Source organism: Lissotriton vulgaris, chromosome 11 (genome assembly GCF_964263255.1).
Source record: "Lissotriton vulgaris chromosome 11, aLisVul1.2, whole genome shotgun sequence".
NCBI classification, from domain to species: Eukaryota; Metazoa; Chordata; class Amphibia; order Caudata; family Salamandridae; genus Lissotriton; species Lissotriton vulgaris.
In genome coordinates this window covers 554,868,363-554,888,331 of record NC_141699.1, presented here as the reverse complement: position 1 = coordinate 554,888,331, position 19,969 = coordinate 554,868,363, and the positions used below count along the sequence as shown (strand labels likewise).

General features: G+C 45.9%; 1 protein-coding gene across 2 annotated transcripts in view; it reads left to right on the top strand.

Moving 5' to 3' along the window:
* Positions 1 to 19,969, top strand: part of PDLIM2 (PDZ and LIM domain 2) — a 222,616-nt gene that overhangs the window by 106,925 nt on the left and 95,722 nt on the right. For both annotated transcript variants that reach the window (XM_086943624.1, XM_086943625.1), the window contains exon 3: positions 1,524 to 1,675. In XM_086943624.1, the coding sequence (XP_086799750.1) occupies positions 1,524 to 1,675 (152 nt within the window). The remainder of the gene's footprint in view (positions 1 to 1,523; positions 1,676 to 19,969) is intronic.

Below are 19,969 nucleotides of genomic sequence, written 5' to 3'. Positions count from 1 at the left end.
GTGTGAGTGTTTGATTGGTTCAGATGCTCCGTCCATCACCACCCCCTTTTGTACAGCTTTGTTCGCCATAAGTTGGCAGGGTATGTTCAGACGTGAGTCCCTTGCTAACTTTGCCACTGGATTCAAGCAAGCCGGCCTGAAGACGGCTGAAATGCCAGAAACCGGTCCTCGGAAGCTTGTTTCCGGTCCAGGGAAGGCATGGCTTGGCAGTTCAGGCTGGACTATTCCCATGAGGCACAGGGTCAGACTGATTTGCATATCTGAACTGGGGTGGCAGAGCGGGCTAAAGAACGGTGATGGATTAAACCCAGATCTGTTGACTGGGTGTGAGTGTTTGATTGGTTCAGATGCTTCGTCCATCACCACCCCCTTTTGTACCACTTTGTTTGGGAAAACTGTTTTGTTAGCTCGAAATTCCTCCTGTGTCAAAAAGTGACACATGGACACGTTTTTGTGCTACGGTATAGTGGTAATGATTTATTTGCATTTCACATAATTATGTAAAATTTCACATAATTATCCTGAAATTTTGCATAATGACTCGAAAACAAGTCACGTGAATTTGGCACACCCCTAGTTATGTCCTGCTTCCTAGATGCATCTGGATTCTGGAACCCTGGTTAGGCCCCCTTTCTTAAGCGTATCCCCACATGTAACTTGCTTTTCGTGCGGGTTCAGTGTATAATCTGAGGCAATGGTCACTCCCAGGGATATGTTCTCTAGACCAGAGATGCGAGTTTCCCTCTCCGTGCACTTGCTGCAGCCTCTGACGTCCATCCCTTAGCTGAAGATCCGAATCCTGCAATCTTGTTATTTTCTCAATCGGTGGTGGTGGTTCAAATCTGACCCCAGCCCTGAGACTGAGGCCTTTTCGAGCCTGCAGGTGGCAGGCCATGTGATTTTTGGCAGATCTTTTTCCCCTAGTTTACAGTTAGTGGAGACCTACCTTCTACAAATGGTTTAAACCCAAACTCCACTAACCTCAGGGAGTCTTGTTAATCAAGGGCCTGCTTCAGGGTAGGCAATAAGTCAATTGGCAGCGCAGTGCTATGCATGTGTCCCTTCACTATGGTGCTACAGACCCTGATTGAGGTGCATTGACAGAGCTGTGTGTGTGGGGTCCCAGCTGTGTAATAGCAGGAGAAGCTGCAGGCCAGGATTAAGATGCATCAATAGATCTGTGTGTAGTTCTCAGTACTGGAATCGCTGGTACTACTGTTTCTCAAGATGGAGGTGTGTCAGCAAAGCAGTGTGCGGGTGTCAGTACTGAAATACCATTGGGGGCTGCTGGTCAGCATTGAAGTCTTTTGGCATCTGTGGGCACCCATAGTAGTTGTGGAGATGGCGAGGATGGATCTCCAGGTCTCTTACCATTATCCTGGTCTTGCTGGATGTAGGAAAATAATCATCTGTGCCCCCAACCCTACTAGTCGGGGTACTAATTGCCACCGTTCTTTGTGGCAGTGCCATTAGTTCCTTTTTACCTTGTTTTTGCACTACTTCTATTTTCTACTCTTCTGCAGGTGACTGAACGCAGTAAGGCTGCCGGTGCTGACCTTCGACCTGGTGACATCATCACATCCATCAATGGGGAAAGTACGGAGGGGATGCTGAATGTGGAAGCACAGAACAAAATCAAGCAAAGCCGTTCTGGACTGCAACTCGACATGGACAGGTACGAGAAGTGCTAAATTTGATTAAACCTAAATAAATACGGCAGGTGCCCAAACTATTTCTAAGGAGGCAGCAAGAACATTCCACCTTTAGCTTGCATGGACCCTGGTCCTAGCTAAATGTAATTCCCGACCTGAATTGCAACCAGTGAGCAACGTGAGCGAGCTCACCTTCCTCAAGGCGGGTTGGGGGTGGGGGTTGGACTTAAACAGTGCACTTTACATTTACATTTACTTTAAAGCCATAGGCTCCTGCAAGGACACTCATGACATTTTCCCAGTACTTGTGCGATGTTGGAAGCGTGTTTTGCCCTTCCCAGGAGGGTTGCAGGTCCATCCAGACTAATGTAATTTTGAGAAAACTATAGCCCATTTTCAGCACAATTTACATAGGAATGTCTGGCAGGCCATATGTGATACATGCTAACTCAGAAAATGCACTTTCACATCTAGATGTTTTTACATGTCACTAATTCCCACTTTTGCATCTGCCCTTCCCAAGTAGGTTCTCTACCAACTGGTATGACTGATTCTCCCAGAAGGGGAAGGGTAGAAAAATGATAAATTGCACAAGTCTCACAATATGAAACCTACACATTCAGCAGTGTTGTCTCTCAGTTTATGGCGATATTACTGACCCATACAGCAGAAGAATTATACAGATTTTACAGAGCTGTAGTGATGATCCCTGCAATATTTGACTACTTACTTGAACGTTTGTTCTAAACATCCGCTTTTCAATAAAAATATGCATATTTTGTTACGAAATATATGCTTTAGATTTGATGTTCTCTGATTCACCCTCCGGGCCATCTTTAGGTCGGTGCGACTGGTGCAGCTGCACCTGGCGCTGACTTGGGGGCGCTGTGTTTAAGACATAACTTATGGGTTTAAAAGCACCTGCTGCAGGATTCCTTGTCTGACAAGCAGTTTTCAGGCGAAAATAAAAATGCCAATAGAACGGTGGTGATTAATATTCTTGCTGGAGAGAGATTGGGAGATGGGAATCTTGTCCAGTGGCAGTTTTTAATTTAAATAGAGTAGCGCAGAGGGTTAATGTGCCTGCTGTAAAGAACGTGCCCTACTTAGATTACAGAATTGTATTTTTAATCGATTGCTCAGTGCGTTACTCCTTTTGTCACAGAGATCCTTTTGTTATTTGCAGTTAATCAGCCGCAATCCTAATATAACACAGTGAGCTGTGACCAAGCACTCCTAAAATATAATGCCTAGCCGTATGTATGACAAGTGACTCCTACACGTTGTAATCCTCATCCTGTCTTATGTAACATTTCTATATCCTGATTTACAAACGGATGATTCACTGTCTCTGTATAATACGTGTGTGATGTAAAGTGCTCCGATATCCTACACTGGTGTGAATAGCGCTATAAAACAAATGAAATGCATGCGAGAGAAGGGCTATAGAGAGATGAGGAGCACCGTTGGAGGGTGGTAGTGAGGGAATCTGTGAAGAAGAAGGTCGTTGGGGGTGGGCGCCAATAATGGTTGTCGCACTGGGTGCAACCAATGCTAAAGCCGGCCCTGTTCACGTTTGTACTTTACCTGCCTTCTCAGTGGCATCACAACGCATTCTGTAGTTAGGCTCACTTTCTTGTTGAGCTGGGAAAGCCACTAACCGACTGTGTTAGATGTTTGTTGGAACTTGTCTGAGATTAGAAGAGTTTACTTAAGAAGTGGTTTGTGTAGATTAGTGTTGAAGGTAAATTGTTTCTACCTTGGGAAGGTGGGTTTGTCTTTTCCCTGCACTGTCCATGTGGCTGTCCTTTGCTCAGCTGGAGTGAGGTGTTCTCATATGTGCATCTATGATGTACTGTGTGTGCAGGATAGGATGGTGTGTTTATGATGGATTTATGAGTTTTTCTCGTGTATATTACTGTGGTGCATGACTGTGCTGTTGGGTTGGAACGTTTATTTCCAACTTAATGGCCTTGGTGCCAGATTGTGAACATGGTGGTGTGCCTTTTTTTATTTACATTTTTTTGTATGACCATTTGAAGGTGCATCTGGAGTGATGGTGCATCATAATAGTTAGTGGAGACTGCTGTTGGATATCCGGCAGATACAAAATATGGGATATCAGAAGAATCTTGGATGTGGGTGTTAGGTGCTCTCTATTCTGCACTATTGGGTGTAGTGCTTGATGATTGTGATATGTTGATGGTATCTGAAAATTAACTAATTTCTGAACCAGCGATGCTGTGTATTTACTTGGTGTTAAGCACCACCTCCCAAAGCATTGGTTAGTCCATTCAGTGGGAGAAGAGCAAGCGAAGTACTGCAAACAGACACAACGCAATATTAGGCATATAGAATACTCTCCAACTTGTTATGTGGGGTGATTTAGAAACTGCATTGCATAGTCCAGTAAGTACTGCTTGTGTGTTGTATACTCACACCCACTGGTATCTGGGTTGTGAGCCTAATGGCTAGCCTCCGTGTGCTAATGAATATGGAATAGGCAAACTTACTAACACAGGTTGCTTCCTTATGACTGTAGTGCATTCGATGCAAGAAACCCTGGCATGTGGAACCAACCCCCAGGAAGTGATGCCCCAGACCCCAGCCTTTGGAGCGGTTGCTACTTCACAGCTCCTCATCTCACTCGTCTCAAAGGAGTCTCCATGAAGGCGAAGCGCTGTCAAAAGGCTAGCTTGAAATCTTGCATGAAAGGAGTGCAGGGACCTGAATTCTAGGTTCATCCAGGATGCAACAAGGCCAAACAGAAGCTTGGAAGTCCGGGCAAGGATGTACTTAGTAGCCTGCTCCCCACTCCAGCACCCATGGCCTAGTAGGTGCAGCTATCTCAACCAGCTCAGATGGGTGATCAGGATGAGGCGTCCCAAACTGAGCAATGGGCTATTATTATGCCAGGTGTAGCTAGAAAGTCACCAAAACCCCCAACATATGTCACTGATTAACTTCATGATGGATGACCCTTACCCATTCCCACCAACCTCCCCTGGGAAAACACATCACAGAAACTACACGTGTGCTTGTTGACATCAGTCACTCAAGCAGACATCCATATACTCACTTATGCTGACTCTTCTATGCCTTACAATCAAGCACACTAGCACACACATTTACTAAATTCTCTCACACCAACACTCGTACTTACCCCATCGCTTCTCTCATACTCATTCCTATCACTTACTCCTCCTTTCACTCCGATTCGTCTAGCTTGCAATCCTTTCCCTTGCTTCCACTTCTCCCTGTGTCTGATTCTCTTGCTGACATTCTCACTCATGGCTCATTCTCCTTTATTGGTAAAGACTAAAACAATCATTATCTCGACCCTGCACTATGTGCTGAGGAGCATTAGAGGGTTGCACGAAGGTCCCTACCACATCCAATCCTGTTCCCTGCTGCAATATCGGCCGCTGTAACGAAATTTGCCGAAACCGGCCCTGGCAAACTGCTCTGCCACTCCCCCAACCCCCAGGGGACCGGCCGAGCACTTTGCCAGGGCCGGTTTTGGGTCCCAGTCCGGCCCTGCAGACCACAATGGAGCATGAGTCCGGTACACCAACCAAGTTCATCCGGTCAAAGAGTTTACCTTTTGACTTCGAATTTTAAGTATAAATCCACCACAGAAGTATACTTCTAAAGCCCACCAGGGCCTCAGAGGAGGCACTTGTAGCCTCACAGGTTGTCAGACCGTGGACAATAGCAGGGTCCATCCAGGTCCAGTTGCAACTGGTCATCTGTGTGTACTTCCAGGAAAAGGCCTCTTGCAGCTTCTTGTCTCCCACTAGCCACACAAGAAGTCAGCTAACTGGTCCTTGGAGTCTAATTCTTTTATAATGATTACAAGAGGGAGCATATCCAGTCCTTCAGGGCACCTCTCAAGGTCAAATACAAAAGGTCCAGTCCTCTTCTGATGGTCCAGAAAATGTTCTTAAGTGGACGCCTGGAGGGGCCACATGTATTCTTAGGAACAGCTAAAGGAAGGGGGTGACTCCAGGGCGGGCCCTAACCAATGGGGGTTAAAGTTCCCGAGGATAAACATGTTCACTTTTTCAGTAGCTCCTGTTTGCCTTACTGCAATCAGGCCCAAAGTACCATGTGTCAGAGCATTTTCAAGATGGCAAAAGTCTTCTGCCACACACAACCTGGGCTCTGAGGGCTGGGGGGTGTTATGGCGTACCCCAAACTGGATTTTTGTATTCCATCTGGAAGGGCACTAGGATTACCAGGGTACACTCCCCACTCACACCCCCAGCCCTCCGAGCCCTGGTTTAGTGTGATAGAAAACTTTCACCATGTTGAAAATCCCCAAAGTGCTTTAAGTTTGCCCAAGGAACTTTTATCCCATTGGTTAGAGCGTGCCCAGGAATCATTCCCATCCACAAGCAAGTGTCAGACATAAATGTGGCACCTCCAGGCACCCACTTCAGAACAATTTATAGATCTTCAGAACAGGACCTGCTGTATGTGGCCTAACAGCAGTTTCGAAGGACTGAATGTGTTCTCTCTTATAAGCAGGACAAAATACTCCATGGGCATAAGACTGACTGTTTAAGGTACATTGATACAACAAGCTACAATAGGTCTTTTCCTAGAAGTACCCAGCTGACCAGTGGCAACTGGACTGGGACTGCACCCTGCTATTGGCCTCTGCTTGACATCCTCTGAGTCGTAAGTACCTCCCCTAAGATTATGGGGGCCTTTAGAACTGTAATCTTGTGGTGGATTCTGGAATAAACAAACTAAGTCAGAAGGTGGGAAAAAAAAGACTACTTACCTTGTTGTCGCCAGTCACCAGCCGCAGCCTCTTCTCCGTACTAGCTGTTCTACTGGCACCTGGAAGCACCCAGGCTCCCCATAGCCAATCACGACACTGCTGTCACCATGACAGCAGCATCGTGATTGGTCTGAGCTCCGTCGTTCTGCGCTCAGACGGGGACTGGGAGGCAGGTCATGTTCTCCACCCAGGCTGTAAAATACAGCTGGTGGAGAAAATGCAACGTCCGCATCACGGTTTGGACGGCCATTCGCACCTGGTGCAGCCAACCGCTCCTCCGCCCTCTCCCTGTGACAAGACCTGTCCCACCCCGCCTCACTGAAACCTGGCTCGCTCCTTATAGAAGAAGAAAAGGATAATAACAGAATGTTATTAATGGTGCATTATTATCATTTTCTTTTCAAACTTGGTGAGGCTATGCTCCTCCTCCTTAGCGGAGGAGCCGCCCCTGGTGTAGTGCTCTTGTCCATGAAGTGGAGTACCCTAGCTGTGAGTGGCTGCAGGAGTAGCTCGCCTGTGTGTAGTGTGTATGCCAGTGTGTATGTAACCCGTACTGCTGCTGGCTATGATGTATGTGTTTTCGGCTTGAGGGAGACTTGAGTTGCTGTTCCACATTTGGTACTCATTTTATGCCAGTAAAGTTTGCAAGTGGTTAGTTGGGTAGTTCCTGCTGCTCGTGCAGTGCCTATATAAGGGAGCCATGTCCTGGCGTTGCTCGTTCTGTACCGTGTTTTGTGTTGGGGAAGTTTGCACCCAAGCACTCTCGTTCTACCTGTTTCTTCTAAAACCTTGTCTGCATGTGGCAATGTCCAAGAGTAGACGCGAAGGGATGTCCGGTGATCCCACAGCTGTTACAAATTAAATGTAGACTGGTCCCATTCCAGAAGGACATGGGTCTCTGACTAACGTGTTTCAGAGACTGGAGCTAGAGGTCAGCGAGGCCAGCAGGGGGCAACAGCGTGCGCACTGCAAGAGGCACCACTGAGCGCAGGCGCAGAGGTCCTCCCATGCCAAGGCAATGTTATGAAAACCGCGGCATGATCATGATCTCCAGCCACCCACTGCGTCTGCGTATGTTGATGCTGTGTCTGCCTTCACACGGCTCTGTGTTTTATCTGATTCTCTGTACCTGAGTGAAGGCTGGAAAACCAAGTCCGCTGTAGGCGGCAAGGAAGATAAACTGCCTCCGCGAGAACGAGCAGGCCAGAACTTGAGGATGGATTTATTATGTAATCAAAGAGGCGGCGGCTGTGATTCTATTTGGAGCACGCTTTGTTGCCAAACCCAAGCTCTTGGGCTACTGAGCAAAATACTCTCGAACACTTAGAGGCTACCATCGTTTCTTCCTCCCCACATCCCTTGCCCCCGTCCTCATCGTCATGAGGTGGGCACATATTTGACAGATATCCCGTAGCAGTAGGGCATTTTTTCCACGCTCGCGGAACATGTACAGGACAGACAGCAGAACATGCGCCCTGTACTCAGCTCTGGTACGGCAAGGACCGTGCAGGGTTCTCTCAGACAGGGACCGTGTGACAGGTGAGACGGCAAACAAGCGAGGCTCGAGCCTAAGACTAGTGCTTGGCACTGGCTCGCTCCTGTCCCACGTGCACGGGTGTGTCACAACAGAGATGAGCCACGCGTCCCAGTCACCTCTTGTTCCCCTCCAACTTTTAAAGACAAAAACCCGCAAGATGCGTGACAGCTGAACGGTCACTTTTTAAGAAAGTGCTTTTGTGTCTGCAGCTGAGCTCCAATTTGCACGTGTCTTACTCAGCGGTCGAAGTGCATTAAAAAAGCAAGCATTGGCAAAGCCAATAGGTCTTGCCTATGTGAGATTTACAGGCTTTGCTTGTGTTTTCTGCTATGTTTCAAATTGCTGAAAGTATTGCAAAAAAGCTGACACTGCTAGCATTGTCTGCTTTACAGTGCTTTCCTTTTTACTTTTTAGTTATGCTGCACTGAAGCTAGTGCGGCTGTGTAATATGGCTTAAAAACATAGACAAGGCCAATAGATGTCGCATAGGCGAGCCCTACTGGCTTTGCCAGTGCTTGGTATGGAATGCCATATGGTAAATTATAAGTATATATATAGTGTTTACAACCGCAGAAGTGCTAATGTTATAGAATGGAGACTGCCTTGCCAAGGTGCCAGTGCGTCCAGATTCAGAAGCATTTTTGGATCATACAAAAACTGTGAAAACGTGCCATATAAATGCACTGAATGTAACAGAAGTTGTAGGTTGAAAAGTCCAATAGGTTACAGCTTTTATTACAGGGATGCTTTAGGCTATGTGCTACTTAGGGTGCAATGGTTACAAAAGAACCAAAAAAGCACTCCAGACTGTTTGTTTAGTAGTCAAATATAGCAGTAATCGGTGTTCAGTGAGTTTCCTAGACCTTTTGGTTCCTGTCCCACTGCACCTGCTGGACCATTCAAATCATGACCATAGTGCCTGCAAAGTAATTGCACTTGTGAATGCTTGTTTAGTAGTAAAATATAGCAATAATGTTCTTCTGTGGGTTTCCAAGAACTTTTGGCCCCTGTGCTACTGCACCATTCAAATCATGATCCTAGTGCCTGCAAGGTAACTGCAGTTGTGACTGCTTGTTTAGTAGTAACATGTAACAAAAATCAGTGTTTAGTGTGTTTCCTAGACCTTTTGGTGCCTGCACCACTGCACCTTGTGTACCATTCAAATCATGACCCCAGTGCCTTCAAGGACAAATGATAAAATTGTTTATATCAAGTAATATAGGTGTTCGAAAGAGGCACAGTTGCAGATGGAATACGCAATTTTTGCGTAGCTAAACATAAACACAAAACCTTTTCATAAAAAGTGCCTTTAAACTTTCAACTCTCCAAAAGGAGTTGCCACAGATGTCCTAAATAAAGCATATGCTTTATACATCAAAGTGAAAACCAAGAATTGTTAAATTGTGTTACAATGTGGCTGCCGCTTTCATGTGAAAATATCTCCTGTGCTTGACAGTGAACAGGCCCTAAAAAGTGTAAATTGCCCAAGATCACCATATGTTAGAATGATGCTGAGGCTGAAATGCGGTTTTGTACTTTTTTCTTAAAAAGGCAGTTTCACAAATTACATGGACTCGCCAAAGAAGACATTTTTGCAAAAAACGTGACAATGTTTTGTATAGCTGAAGAACAAGATACCTTTTGCGATGACTATGTCTACAATAAAATGTAAAACGAGCATTGACATATCCAAAAGATCTCGCTTTTGGGACCTTATAAGGGTTTTTTTATCCATCACAATATCCTTGGTGCAATAACATCAACTGTTGCATGGCTAAACACTTATAAGGTCCCAAAGGCTATACCTATTGGCTATGCCAATGCTTGTTCTCTTTCTCATCTTTCATTAGGCATTTTAAATAGGAAATTGCAAATGTGCCTACAAATACTGCACTTTAAAGATTAGGCTATGGAAGTATAGGAATGTTGAGGGGAACCGGGGGCTCCTGGTTGAGGATGTCACAGATATAGAGACAAAAGGAACATGGTTCCCGGTTCTGGCAGGTGTGATGAACAAGAACCGTGCTGCTGGGAGGTGATTTATTCATCTGTTTGTGACAGGCTGCTGGTCACAAGGGCATGGGGGTGTGGGGGACTTGTTCCATTTAGTGAGCCCTAGGTGTATTAAAAGGTCCATATAAACATATTGAAACAATTAGAACAAGAACGTAGCCGAAGGCTCCATTGCTAGCGATAACCGTATGCAGTATCCTAAATCGCATATGATAAACTGTAATACTATGCTGCATTTCTTCTGTGACCGCGTGTCTTTAGCATCTTGGGGATACCTGGCACAATAATGCAAGCCAGCTGCACACCTCTGAGATCACATTTATTAAAGTTTGAGGTACACCTGGGCCACCCACAGTGAGAAGCTGGATGACTACGTAGTTTGAAGGCAGTCACATGGCAGTGAGGTTCAACCCTCGCTGAGGCACAGGGGTATGCCACCCTTCTGTGGTGCTCAGAGTTACAGAAATGCTTAAGTCAGGTACAGCGCAGAGTCTATTTATAATTAGTTCAAGAGGAAACAACTGCCTTCCTCGCTCGCGCAGCTGAAGTGTCGAAACGTCCTGACCATGTCACTGCCGTATCAACCACCCTGAAACGTAGGCACAATATATATATTATACGCATGACTACTATTTGTATGGTCGCGTAGCACTTACGCCATCTGACGAGCCCTCAGGCTTCTGGGTATTCTCGTTAAATTAAAGGTTGGTTAACTCTGTCGGTCTGAGCATGGGCGTCCGCAGAAATCTTTCCAGTGGGGGCAAACTTTTAACTTCATCACTCGCCTTCCAGGGGGGGGGGGCAACATTTAACTTCCTCACTCGCCTTCAAGGCACTTTTAATGCAGACGGTCCATTGTCATTCTTTAAGTGATGATCAGCAGCAGAGAGAATGACAATGGGCCCGTCCACAGTCTGCTCGAGGTCGGGGAGGGGCTGCTGCAGCCTCTAGAGTTCAAAGAGAAGTGCGAGAGGCCCCAAGTGAGAGATCATTTAAACTCCTGGGGCTTCTCGCAGGGGAACAGCCTGCTGTAATCTTGAACATTACGGACCAAAAGGAATAGGAACGGTGACCCAGGGGGAGGCAAGCGCACCCCCTTGCCCTCCCCTGCAGATGCCCATGGGTCTGAGGTCAGCTCGATGCGGCATGTGTGCGCCAAGAGGGGCAAGGACTTATAAAGTCCTTCATGCTCACCGTGGGGTGCAGTCAGTGGGTGGGCAATGCATATGTCCCGTCCAATTGCCAGAAGCCCCTCGCCGAGGGGTGGGTAACAGTGCCCACAACAGTCACCTGCGTTTTGGTTGCGTTTAAGAGGGCAGGCGCACGCTGAATGCCGCCCTTTCTCAGGGTGTTAGCGCGCGGCAATGAGCACGTCTTGCGCACTTGTGCTGAGAACACTTTATAGGAGTTTCGCCCATGGCACAACATGAGGCAAAAGAAAAACATCAACAATTACATTTTTATTTGTTTCCCAACTCAACGACAAGCTAATCTGCATGTGAAAGAGACCGCACCGCTATTCACCGTAGAAAAAAAGCCTGTTGTTCACGCCGCTGTGGAAAAACTCCAGGAGGATTTGTGAAAACCACGTGACTGCCAGCAAGCCTGGGCGAAGAGCAAAGATGCCATTTGTGTTAATTCTTTTAGTGAAATCTTCACTGATGTCTTTAAACTATTTCGTTTTGTTCATGTTATAATTCACACGTTTTCATTAGTCCCGTCAAAAATATATATTATGTGCATAACTTGCTTAGTCGCCGCTCCTAAAGCGTCTTTTAACGCAGAACAAAATGCTGTATGGTGCTCTGTCAAGTCAAGTCAAGTCAAAGAATTTATATAGCGCACTACATACCCATAGGGTCTCAAGGCGCTTAGGGAGGGGAGGAGGATTACTTGTCAAATATCCACGTTTTAAGTTGCTTTCTGAATGCTAGGTGGTTCTGGGTAAGGCGAAGGTAAGTGGGGAGTGAGTTCCATGTTTTAGCTGCCAGGTATGAGAAGGATCTTCCTCCCATGGTGGTCTTGTTGATGCGGGGTACAGTGGCGAGGGCTTGGCTGGAAGACCGTAGTTGGCGGGAGGGGGTGTAGAAGGACAGTCGTGAGTTGAGGCATTCTGGTCCGATGTCGTAGAGTGATTTGTGTGCGTGGGTTAGCAGTCGGAAAGTGATCCTCTTATTGACGGGTAGCCAGTGGAGGTCTTTCAGGTGTCCAGAGATGTGTTCGTTACGCGGGATGTCTAATATGATCCTGGCTGAGGCGTTTTGGATTCGTTGGAGTTTCTTCTGGATTTTAGCGGTAGTACCTGCGTAGAGGGTGTTTCCGTAGTCCAGTCGGCTCGTGACCAGAGCATGGGTGACTGTTTTTCTGGTTTCGGTGGGGATCCAGCGAAATGTTTTTTTGAGCATGCGAAGAATGTTGAAGCAGGATGAGGATACGGCGCAGACTTGTCTGTTCATTGAAAGTGAGGAATCCAGGATAACGCCTAGGTTCCGTGCGTGGTCTGTCGGGATGGGTGCTTTTCCGAGGGCTTCTGGCCACCAAGAGTCGTCCCATGCAGAGGGGGATGAACCTAAGATGAGGACTTCTGTTTTATCTGAGTTCAGTTTCAGACGGCTGTGTTCCATCCATTCAGCAACTTCTTTCATTCCTTCGTGTAGGTTTGTTTTGGCGGTGCTGGGGTCATTGGTGAGAGAAAGGATCAGTTGAGTGTCATCCGCGTAGGAGATGATGTTGAGATTGTGTTGGCGAGCGATGGCCGCAAGGGGGCTCATGTATACGTTGAAGAGGGTGGGACTGAGTGAGGATCCTTGTGGTACGCCACAGATGACTTCAGTGGCCTCGGACTTGAATGGTGGAAGGCGGACTCTCTGGGTTCTTCCGGTGAGGAACGAGGTGATCCATTCAAGTGCTTTTCCTTGTATTCCGATGTTTCTGAGGTGTTGTAAAAGGGTGCTGTGGCAGACTGTGTCGAAGGCTGCAGAGAGGTCGAGGAGGATGAGGGCGACTGTGTCTCCATTGTCCAGTAGAGTTCGAATGTCGTCTGTTGCTGCGATGAGGGCGGTCTCAGTGCTGTGTTTTGCTCGGAAGCCAGATTGTGAGGAGTCGAGGGATTTGTTGGCTTCGAGGAAAGCGGCGAGTTGGTTGTTGACAGCTTTCTCGATGACTTTGGCCGGGAAAGGAAGGAGCGATATGGGGCGGTAATTTTTGAGTTCGGTGGGGTCCGCTGTGGGTTTTTTCAGAAGGGCGGTGAGTTCAGCGTGTTTCCAGCTTTCCGGGAAGGTGGCGGAGTTGAAGGAGCAGTTGACGACGTCTCGGAGGTGCGGTGCTATGACGGAGTCTGCTTTGTTGAAGATGTGCGCCACCTGGTATATTTCATGCAGTACGGCCCCAGAAATGTTCTGCCAAATGCAATGGATCTCCGTCACATAAACAAAGGCAATAAAAATAAGCATTTAAGGGTGCCCGCGAGTGATGCGCTTAATGAAGAAGAGATAGGAAGCCAGATGGCGGCTGTGCGCTTAACCGCAAGCTTTAGGCCAGAAGCAATAGCGTGTGGTCGGAATTTGAAAGTCCACTCACTAAATGTCTCACCAGGCCAGCGCATGCGCTGGCCCAGGCGAGACCTAAAAATGCCACAAGCAAGCTCCAGGGAGAAAGTACCCTTGATTCCTCTTTCCTATAAATGATCTCACTTTGAAGTCGCAAAAAGCAAAATAAACATCCGGCTCCCACGAAAATACAGCTTGACATTTGACCTTGGTCTTTGAATACACAGCAAATGATATGAGATGAGAACAAAATTTAAAGGCCTGTTCATTACAGAAAATGAGTTCATGGAAGAATTCAGTAATCTCTGCTTTAGCATGGGGAGGTACGAACTCAAGCTGCACAGCCTAAAGCAAATGAAGCAAGCAAATGGAAAGCGACACTGTGAGTTACAAACCGCAACACCAATAGCAAGTTACAGTGGAATGCATTCACAGGTCAACTTTCTGAAAGTGCCCAAGATGTCTTTCGCATACCAGACAGCTGCTTTATGGTGCTGTGATACAGAGAGCAGTGGGGACGGGGCCAGTGAACGTTGGACCAAAGTAAAAGACCTGGTTAAAAAAATAAAATATTCTATAACTGTTTGGTTAGTCTTTCACCTTCAGATAAGTGTAGATAAAATAATGCTTTTACACACAAAACAGGACAAGGAAGAAATGTGAATATCCTGTCACTAATTATGGTTTAGGGACTCTCTCCCTGTAGTCCTACTTTCTTCACGGGAAGGACGCTGCTCAATTGCCCCATGTACGACCTACACAGGACAGCGAGAGGTGCTATTGAGCGGCATCCTACCCTTGAAGAAAGTGTGACTACTGGGAGACGCTCCTGCTTGCACTGCATTTTCAGAAAAACGCTTAGTGAAACTTGGAAGACCCGTTCTGTGTATATATAAAGTCATTATATCATGGATAAATATATCTCCTTTCCCTAACCCATAATTAATTAGTAAGGATGGATTAGAGTGGGATCTCTAGCCCTAAGGAAGGCTAAACGACCCATTGAGGGTGATTGATAGTGACGGAAAATGTTGACGAAAGAGCAGGAAGGAGAAAAGAAGGGGCGCTAATTAGCCCTTTTTAATCCCAATTGGTACATTTTTTATCCCATCCTGTGAAGAACCGGGTTTTCTTAGAACCCAGCGGCACCAGGGACACGCCCAAAGTCTTCGGGTTCTCCTGCCTTGGCAAACAGAGACACGGAATACTTCTAGGTGGCGTCCGAGATCAAATTTATTAGCTGCAGCTAGTAGCAGTAATCCCAGCAACACTAACTGTGTACAACTCAAGAAACCGCTCAATTTTGTAGAGCAAGACATCAGTATTTATACACAATATTCACATTACAAATGGATACCCACTGCAGCAAATTCTGACCAATAGAAGCACATTTCTATACATTATCACATTCCAAAAGGCTCACTTTACATTGTACCAACCCCACAAGTTAATTATTAGGATGTCCCAAATTCAATCTCCACAAGCTGAAAAAACCCATACTTGAAAGCACAATGCATATAATAAAGAACCATAGAAAAGAAACAATGACAGATAACGAGCAAGATAAGGCATGTGTAGAAAAGCTAAAAGTTAACGATGTCCTGAACTTTGATTAGCAATCTCAGACAAGGATCAACTAAGGAAATTGGCCTCACAAAGGGTCAGTTTCAGATAAAGAGGTCAGTTCCTTACAATGCACCTTAGAGTCAAGAAAAGGTTTAGTTAATAAGTGCATGAACAACGAAGCCCATGCAACTTCGTTCGTCTAGTTACCTCCATGGGCCTACGTGATGGCAACACCAAATGGAGGCACGAACAAAATGGAACCCATATTCGAGACAAAGTCTCTGAATACGTAATGAACTCGCTAGTTAACATGTCGAATTCACTCCATTTAGCCGTACATGCTAAATACGGTACAACATCACCAAAATCGTGACGGAACCATAATAAAACAGGACAAGGCAGATTTTACAGAACCTCAGACCCTCCTTTTGCCATTACATAGGCAAGAACCTAAACTCAAGTCAATCTGAATCCAGGCCTATATCTATCCTCATCATGTCATCAAGGTGTTGCTGTAACATCATCTTATTAGCCTTCACTTCTCTCGGGACGGGTCTTCTCACACAGATTGTAGCACAAAGACTACAAATGGCGGGACCACACTGGATGCATAAGCAACACGAGAAAAGGATAGCTAACGCCATACCAAGGAACATCAGAACCTTCCATCCCCATTTGGACAGAAATTCCCATAACCATCCCATCAACGACCAGTTACCTTCGTCTACATGTATAGATTCAGCAGACTTATGCAACTTCTTCATGGCTTGGTACACTGTCGGGGCATTATCTGGTATGAAAACGCAGCAACTAGATCCGATCAATTTACATACCCCACCTCTATCTGCAAGTATAATATCTAACACAAAGCGATTCTGTAATGTCATAAGGCGATCCGGTTGAAGCTCAGCTGTAATATTGCTAAGGGCACCTGTAGTCTCATTTATAGTGGCCTCAACCACTCTTGTGAGCTGGCGAATATTCCTACTATTAGCCATAGGACCCCAAAAGGGTAGGAAACCCTTAAAGAAGTCTCCAACTTCTTGTGCGACAGTATCTTTCGCATCGATAATACCTCTATCATATCTTGTCTTATGGTAGTTAAAAGAAGCTGTATACGTAGGGGGAAGCAAAAATGCTACATAACATGTGCCAGAAAAATCAGATGGCAACCATGTGTAGGCTCTATCATAACAAACAAAATACGTGCCTTTTAACTTGCACGAACGGAGGAGATTTCTGGGACGTATAAACATATGTGTGAACACACACACTCTTACCAAGCTGAGCTCTCGGATTCTGACCATTACCTTGCAAACAAAGATGACCTCGGTGGGGTACAATCCAAATAGGAGGAGACCTTCGCTGTCTTTCTTTCTCGGTCAAGCTAACACTATATGTCGTCTTATTCCAACGGACATATGCTCGTACCTCATCTTTAGGGATAGCGTTGTACGCATCGATATGTCTAATCATATCAACTATTACCCGTATCAAGGCATTATTACTCGCATTGTCTTTGACAGAACATACAGAAGAGGCTTCATTTGCATAGATAAACATTGATTGGAGTGCCCAAACTGACCCATTAGGCGAAAAAGGCAAAACCAAATATGGCATTCCCTTATCTGTAGTATGTGGCATAAGACCACACACCCAACAATTCGTGGTATTTATGACTAGCTGATGCTGATGCAATATCTGTATAAACGAATTGTTCACAAATTCTGATCTTCGTGTCTGCTCATGTTCAGGTAACGTATGAAACTCATGTGGAGAAACAATAGAAAAAGAAAGAGTAGGTTGGGAGGTAGATGTAAGCGGCAATTGTGTGACATAGAAAATCCAACCCACACAAGCTAACATAATATTCACAAGCATAAGGAAACACATTTTTAAAAAACATTTGCAACGAATCAATATACATATTCTCACTTTAGGATCAACTTTTCTAACACTCCTATCAGACTCAAAAGACTCCATCCTCTAACGTGCTGCTCACGGCTATTACCTTCTTCACTTAAGTGTGCGCCAAGATCGCACTAACGACCCTGAACCACAGACCTTGTGTCAATGTGTGGCTCACCCCTTAACCCCTTCGACGCTGATGACGAGCTGGGCTCGTCATGGTGTAGCCCGCTCGCACGCTGATGACGAGCCCAGCTCGTCACGTAACATGCGGTTTTGAAAATCTCAGCGTAGGAGCAAAATTGCGCTAGCGCGCATGTGGTTAAGGCTGTACCGCGACCCTGCAGCTGAGTCCGGATGGTGACTCGAAAAAGGAAAAAGCAAAAACATCTCTTGATCTGACAAGGTGTAATTCACTATATAAAAAAAAATCTTTTTTATTTGTCCATAGCAACAGGCTTTCTTGGCCTTAAATCGTAGCGTTCTTTATCAGGTACATTTGGATCCTTAAATAAAAGTTCCGGATTGGTGGTGTCAATCTTTAGATGAGGAGGCACAGCAGCTTGCAGAACATTATCATCCTCGCGTTCTGACTGTGTCCATGTCAAATGAGTATCACTTAAAGGCACGAATGTGGGGACTCGCTCGGAATCTGTATCAGCTATACCATCCCTCACCCACTGATCATACGGTAAAGGCAAAGGAACTTTTTTACAGTGGGTGGCATGCACCTAGTTCTTTTTGCCAGCTACTCTAACAGCGGTTCTAGTAACCAAAAGAACTAAATAAGGACCAGTCCATCTAGGTTCCAAATTCTTGGTACGCTGGAAGTTCTTGACCAACACGTAGTGACCGGGTAGGATTAAATGTCCTGGATCTGTAGTAGCTGTCGGCAAACTGTCATAGACCTGTTGGTGGAGAACACGTAATTTAGCAGTCAAGTCATGTAAGTAATCCACCAACATAGGGTTCTCGATGTCACTGTACTTTTTGGGCCTTGGGACACCCCAAACATTGGCCGGACGACCAAACACAATTTCCTATGGGCTAAGTCCCATACGAGAATGTACTGTCGTCCTCGTTGACAAAAGAGCCAATGGCAAGGCATCTGGCCATGTAAGACCAGAGCTCGCTTGTATCTTAGCTAGCTTCAGTTTTAACGTGCCATTGTAGCATTCAACAAGTCCAGCAGACTGGGGGTGATTCGCTGCATGGAACTTCTGCCTTATTCCCAAACCAGAACACACTTTCTTCATGATTTGACCCACAAATGCACACCCATTGTCTGACCATACAATTCTCGGCAAACCATACCTAGGGAAGTATTCTCTCAGCAAAACCTTGGCTGTAGACAAGGCAGTATTATCCTTTAGGGGGTAGGCCTCTATCCATCTGGAAAAGGCACAAACAACCACAAGGACATACTTCAAGTTATTGAACCTCTCCATATGAATATCATCTAGCTGTATCACCTCAAACGGATACGTCGGAGGAGCAAAATGACCAGCTGGAGTTGGAGTTCCCTTACCAGGATTATACTTCAGACAAATCATACAATGTTTCACCACGTTCTCTGCACATTTCGGAATTCCAGCATTCTGCCAAACTGGAGCCAACAACTTGCATATTCCCTTTGAACTGATGTGAGCCATTCCATGAGCCATAGTAACCACTGGGAGCACATATGCGTCTGGCAACAACCATCCCTGGTGTTCTGACATCTCAACCCAACAACCTGTAGGATCCAACATACCCGTAGTCTCTCTCCACACACTCACTTCTTTCTCAGTCGCCTCAGCCTGAATCATTTTCACACTTTCTATTGTGTCTTCACACATTCCACCAGCCATAACCCAATTAGCTGGGCCTGCAACGTACATTCGGCTCATCATGTCTTTCGCCGTTTCCTTCGCAACTTCATCTGCAAACGCATTCCCTCGACCAACATCGTCCACAACTTTCTTATGCGCACTACACTTCACAATTGCAATCTGCTTTGGGAGAGTGAGAGATTCCAAAAGTTCATTCACCAACTGCCCATGCTGAATTTTCGTTTCATGGGAAGTAAGGAACCCATGCTCTCTCCACAAACGCCCAAAACTATGGGCAACACCAAACGCATACTGGCTATCGGTGTAAACATTCACTCGATTTCCTTCTGACAACACACACGCTCTAGTCAGTGCAATCAACTCTGCTGCTTGCGCAGAATTCTGTGGTATGCGTGCTGTCTCAACAACTGTATGTAAGGTTGTGATAGCATATGCTGCAGTCGTCTCACCATTCGGAAGCTTAAAACACGAACCATCTACCCACAGCGTACCAACAACATCCGTAAGGGGAGTATCCCTTAGGTCAACTCTAGCTTTCGTTTCTTCCTCTGTACGAAGAAAACAATCCTGCTGTTCATGAGGATCCGTCTCTGTAGAGATCGGTAACAACGTAGCTGGATTCAACACATTACATCTTTTGATGTGCAAATGACTAGCCAACAATGTCAACTCGTAACCTGACAGACGTGCACTAGTAAGGTGCTGTGTCTTAGTCCTGTTTAATAAGGTATCCACTGCATGTGGGACCATCACAATCAACTTATTATCCAATACCAAACCAGCAGACTGTCGGATAGAAACAGCCGCTGCAGCTGTAGCTCTCAGACAACTCGGCAACGCCTTAGCAACTGGGTGTAACGTTGCTGAAAAATACGCACATGGACGCTGCTTGTCCCCAAATGGTTGTGTCAACACTGACAACGCAAAACCATCTCTCTCGTGCACGTATAACGTGAAAGGCTTACTATAGTCTGGAATACACAACACAGGAGCCAAACACAATGCATCGCATAGTTCAGAAAAACTTTTCTGATATTCGTCAGACCAAGGAAGAGGATGCGGAGTATCTTTCAGAGTCAATGCTAACAGAGGTTTCGCCAACAGTGAAAAATTGGGAATCCACT